Source organism: Quercus robur, chromosome 1 (genome assembly GCF_932294415.1).
Source record: "Quercus robur chromosome 1, dhQueRobu3.1, whole genome shotgun sequence".
In the NCBI taxonomy this organism is placed as follows: domain Eukaryota; kingdom Viridiplantae; phylum Streptophyta; class Magnoliopsida; order Fagales; family Fagaceae; genus Quercus; species Quercus robur.
Window position 1 is genome coordinate 34,270,487 of NC_065534.1, and position 5,865 is coordinate 34,276,351.

General features: G+C 40.5%; 1 protein-coding gene across 1 annotated transcript; it reads right to left on the reverse strand.

Moving 5' to 3' along the window:
- Positions 1 to 1,237: 1,237 nt before the first annotated feature.
- On the reverse strand, positions 1,238 to 1,879 carry LOC126703221 (uncharacterized). The gene has a single exon (XM_050402207.1). It carries the CDS (start codon positions 1,877 to 1,879, stop codon positions 1,238 to 1,240), a length of 642 nt encoding a protein of 213 aa, XP_050258164.1.
- Between the last annotated feature and the right edge of the window lie 3,986 nt (positions 1,880 to 5,865).

The window sequence follows — 5,865 nt, forward strand, 5'->3', positions numbered from 1 at the left end:
GCACAGCATAAGGTCCATCCCACTTTGAAGTGAACTTATTTCTTGTACAATGAGTTGTGATGATAGGTCTTTGAATGGCGAGGACTAAGTCACCAACTTGGAATGATCGTGGTTTAACTTTTTTATTGAATGTACTTGAAAGACGAGCTTGATAGCACTCAAGGTGTTGTTGGGCCTTTAGCCTTTTCTCATCAAGTGCCTCTAATTCTTGCAATTTGAGCTTGGCATTTTCTTCTCCAGTCAATTCTTCTTGAATGGCAATCTATAATGATGGGATTTGGCATTCTAAAGGAATGACAGCTTCCACTCTATAGACAAGAGAATATGGTGTTGCTTGAGTAGGCATTCAAAATGTTGTTCGATATGCCCATAATGCTTCGCCAATTCTTTCGTGCCAATCTCACTTTGTCTTGGATACCACCTTCTTCAACAAACTACCAAGTGTTTTGTTAAATGCTTCAGCTAGTCCATTTGCTGGGGCATTGTACATGGAGGAGTTGTATTGTTTAAATCCAAATTTCTCTTATAGCTCTGTCATCAGCCTATTGTAGAATGATTTTCCATTATCAATTATGATATAACGAGGGACATCATACTGATAGATTAAATGAGTTCGAATGAAATTGACCACCATCTCTTTTTTCACTTCCCTAAAGGGCACAACTTACGCCCACTTTGAGAAGTAATCAATTGCAACCAAGATGTACAAATGGCCACCAAATGACTTTGGTAATGGCCCTATTGTGTCAAGCCCCCATGCATCAAAAGGCCAAGAAGCTACAGTTGGGTGTAGAGGTTCTGGTGGCTGGTGGATGAAGTTTGCATGATACTGACAAGCTTCGCACTTCTTATCATACTCTATGGAATCTTGCATCATCGTAGGCCAATAGTAACATATTCGTTTGATCTTGTAGTGTAACTTAGGACTCGACTAATGTGCGCCGCATATTCCAGAATAAGCCTCCTCTAAGGATTGTTTAGCCTCCTCTTCTCCTAAGCAACAGAGAAATAAACCATCAAATGAACAACGGAAGAGAGTGTCCTTACAATAAATGAATCGAGCAGCCCTTCGTCGCACTTCGGTCTTGTGGAGTATATCATCTGGGAGTCTTCCATGTTAAAGGTACTCAATGATCGCTTGTCGCCAATCTTCTTTTTCAACAAGGCACACAGAAATGATATTAGCGTGTTTTTCTTCTTCTTCTTCTTCTTCAACCATGAGAGGTACTACCCACCTTTAGGAAATAGCAACTTTGGCAATCTCTTCTTGGGATAATGCTAAGGCAGTAGCCAAATTAGCTAAAGCATCAGCCTGCCTATTCTCCTTCCTTAGTATATGCTCCAATGTGATGGCCTCAAAATTTGCTAGCAACTTCTTTGCATATTTGCAATAAGGGATAAGGTCTTCTTTCTTGATGTCATACTGCTCCAAGACTTGGTTGATAATTAATTTGGAATCCCCAAAGATCTCAAGTTGCAATATGCCCATCTCAATGGCCATTTGTAGACCAATAATCAACGCTTGATATTCAGCTATGTTGTTAGAGCAAAGTTTGTTTAATGAGAATGAGTACAAAAGTATTTGCCGTTGTGGAGAAACAAACACTACACCTACCCCTGCTCCTCGACGTGCAACCCCATCGAAAAACATCATCCATGGTGGCATTACTTCAATGTAAAACACGTCTTCATCCAGGAAATCATCAGAGAACTCCCAATCAGATGGAACTGGGTGATCAACTAAGAAATCTACCAATGCTTGTCCTTTGATAGCTTTTTGTGGAATGTATGCAAGGTCATATTGTTGTAGCAAGACTACCCATTGAGCTATATGACCCGAAACCACTGGCCTGGAGAGGACATACTTAATTGGGTCCATTTTTGCTATCAAACGGACCGTATATGCTTGCATGTAGTGCTCCAATTTGTGTATGGCAAAGAAAAGAGTGAGACACATCTTTTCGATAGGAGAATAATTTAATTCAGCCCTATTGAGAGTTTGACTTAGATAATAAAAAAGGCTCTTTCTTTCCCCTCTTCATTTTCTTGTGCCATAAGAGCACCCAGAGACTTTTCTTGTGCCGTGATGTAGCACCAAAGGCTTTCCTAGGATAGGAGCACCTAAAACTGGAGGATTAAGCAAGTATCTTTTGATGCACGCAAAAACATTCCTACAAGCCTCATCCCATTCAAAGTGCACATCCTTCTTCATCAATCTATTGAAAGGTTGACATCAACCAACCAAGTTTAAGATAAATCGTTGTATGTAGGCTAGTTTTCCCTGCAAGCCTCTAAGTTCTCGCAGATTCTTGGGCTTTGGCATTTTCTGGATAGCTTCGATTTTGGATTGGTCAATTTCAATACCACGGTGCCTTACAATGAAACCAAGAAATTTCCCAGATATCACGCCAAAAGCGCATTTGCGGGGGTTCATTTTAAGCTGATACTTTCTTAGGCGGTTGAACACAGATCGCAGATTTACCAAATGATCTTCCCTCCTTTTTGTTTTAACCACTTGATCATCAACATAACACTCCACATATTTATGAAGCACATTATCAAAGATCTTTTGCATGGCTCGTTGATAAGTAGCACCAGCGTTCTTTAGTGCAAAAGGCATTACTTTGTAACAGTAAATGCCCTTTGGAGTACGAAAAGCTGTAAGCTCTTCATCCTTAGGATTCATTTGAATTTGGTTGTAACCTGAAGAACCATCCATGAAAGATAAAGCTTTATGACTAATAGTGGCGTCAACCATGACCTCAATGATGGGTAATGAAAAATCATCCTTGGGACATGCATTATTCAAATCACGGAAGTCAATGCATACCTGGATTTGTCCATTCTTCTTTTTTACAGGGATGATGTTAGCGATCCATTCCGGGTACTGTACTTCACGAATGAAGCTTGCCTCAATTAGCTTATTGACCTCGATTTCTATTTGAGGGATAAGTTATGACCGAAAGCGTCTTTAGGCTTGTTTGACTAGGTGCACGCCCTTCTTTACTGCCAAATGGTGTAGAGCAATACTTGGATTGAGCCCAGGCATTTCTTTGTAAGTCCAAGCAAACACATCTTTATATTCTACCAGGAGCTTGAGGTATCCTTCTTCTTCTTCAGGAGTGAGAAGCGCACTGATGAAAGTTGGTCGGGGTTCTTTAGTAGTTCGTAAATTGACTTCTTTAAGTTCATCAACTGAAGCCTGTCCTCCATCTTCCAAGGCTGGGGGAGCTTCATCAACCTCTTCATTGGTCGCTTCAATATCTGAAAGTGTATCTTCTTCTACTGTAATATGAAATAAGGATGATACCTCTTCGATTTGCTCATTGTGGACAAGTGACTGACTTGTGTGTACAATCATTCACCTTTTGACTTTGAGTTGTGTACAATCGTTCTTTGATTGGAACTTTCACCGACCTCCATTGTTTTGTATTGGGAACTTGAAGCATTGCTTCTTTTCTTGATCCATATATGAGTTGGTTGTTCAGGATTATAACCTAATCCGGTCTTTGGGATAGGAATTTCATGCCTTTCAAGCTGCATTCTCCTTTGTGTTTTGCTAAGGCCATGTACCTTCTCTCCGATGACTTTTGGAATCAATTTCCCGCCTTGTTTTGAGAAATCGTAGCCTGCTCTGGCTAACAGCCTATATGCCTTTAGGTCAAACCATTCTTTTGTCCGTTCACTAGTAAAATACCATGCTCTGTCAGACTTTGTGAAGACCTCACGAATCCATTTAGTGGTTTCGAGGGCAAAGGATTTGTGGATGAAGTTAAAGGCATGACATAATTTTCTTTCAATATGGCTACATCCTCTATCATGAGCTTTGCAGGAGGCCTTCCCATGTCTTCTGTAGATTGAAGGCATTCCACAAATGGTGATTTTCCATTCTTGCAGCGTGATAATGGTACATAGCGGAGGATTGGAGGGCTATTGGAAGGCATTGAAATTTCTGCTCTCACTGCATTACTGGTAAATTCAGTAGAATGATCATTCCCATATTCTGGACCTTCCTTTGGGGAAGGAATATCCTTTCTAGTGATGAATTTAACATGCTTCTTTTCACCCTACTTGCTTTCCATGGACGGGATCTCAACTGGGAGAACTTCACTAGAAATGTCATCTTCTACATAAAAGTTTGTGTCAGCAAAGTGAGCTTCAGTTTCAGTAAAAGGCTTCAAGTCGGCATTGACTTTCTTTATTCCACTTTGAAGGTACTTGAAACATTGATGCAAAGTTGACGGCACTATTCCGTTTCCATGGATCCATGGACATCCTAACAACATGTTGTAAGTTGTCTTGGCATCAATGACATGGAACAAAATGTTGCTTGTCAATTCTCCAATGATTAATTCCAAGTGTATCATGCCGATTGCGCATTGTCCTCCTTGGTTAAAACCTTGAATGACCAAATGACTGTGCGATAATTCCTCCATAGTAAGACCAAGTTGTCTCATTGTCATTTTTGGTAGTATATTAATAGCTGAACCTCTGTCAATGAGAATACAATTGATCTTTTGTTCACGAGCATAACCAGAGACATAAAGTGGACGATTGTGGGGCTTAGAGCCTAACAACAGATCCTCATCAATGAAAGTTAAGTCTGGAGAGCATGCGTAACATTCTTGGGTTTGTTGAAGCATGTTGGTAGAAGGAGTGTACATCTTTGGCTTTTCAAGAGCTTGGGTGAGCACTCCTTTTGGTGAGATGGAGGATTGCAAGGGTTCAACTTCATCAACCCGAGATTGGAGTTCCTTCAAAGATGACAGTCTCATTTGGACCACTATGGTCAACATCCTCCTTTTCGTCCTGAATTTCGCAACAAGAGACCATGTGAACGGCCTCAGCTGAGTCATTTTGAAAGAATTTTTTGGGGAAGAATTCTTCCAATGTGATGAGATTTCGAAGTTTTTGGGTTTGTGCCGAATCATCATACATTTTTGTTCCTAGTCTTTCTTGCCTTTTATCACTCCTTCTTCTTGACCAAAGTTGAATCTGGTTTTGTACTCTTCTGCACTCTTAGGTGATCAAATGAAGAGGGAATATTCGTCTCTTTTTCTATCTCCTGCGAGTAGCCATCGTCTAGCCCTCTTCTTCATCCATTGTTGACATTTTATCATTATTTAAGTTATAGTCAGATGCTTCTTGTGAGAGTTGAATTTGAACAGGTTCTAGAGAACCAAATTGGATGAGCGCAGTATTTGCCCCCTGCTTAGTAGTTGGAGACATGCAAATAGGTAACCCGCAAGAAAATGTTGCAAGGTTTGATTGAGCGACATCATTAAAATCCAAGCCGATTTTCCTTTCCTTGGTTAGGTTCATGATGAGTTCTTTAAGAACAAAGCATTTTTGGATTGGATGGCTTATGATGCGATGATACTTACAATAGTTCGGGTCATCAACTTTTCCCATCTCTCCTGATCATTTGCATTCTGGCAATTCAATTAATTTCAACTTGAGCAGTTGTTCTAGCATTTCAGGCATATCGGCATCTAGGAAAGGATACACCTTTTGTTCCCATTCCTTAAGTGATGAGCGACGCGTCTCACGTTTTTGGCCTCCCTCTGGCCTCTTCTCATTAGCCTTCACATTTCTTGTTGAAATTTTGACTGGGGTAAAGTTGATATTCATCGAGTCTTTGATGTTACTTTTCGCATTCCTGTCATTCTTCCTTATTTCCCACCATTCTTTCCTTTCCTCAAGTACGGGAGGTTTCTTATTTCCATGGCTAGCAATGCTCAACTCCATGTCGTGCGCACGAGTTGCTAACTCTTCAAATGTCCGGGGTTTTATCCCTTGAAGCATGTAAAGAAGTCCCCAATGCATGCCTTGGATGCACATCTCCACAACTAAGATTTCAAAAAA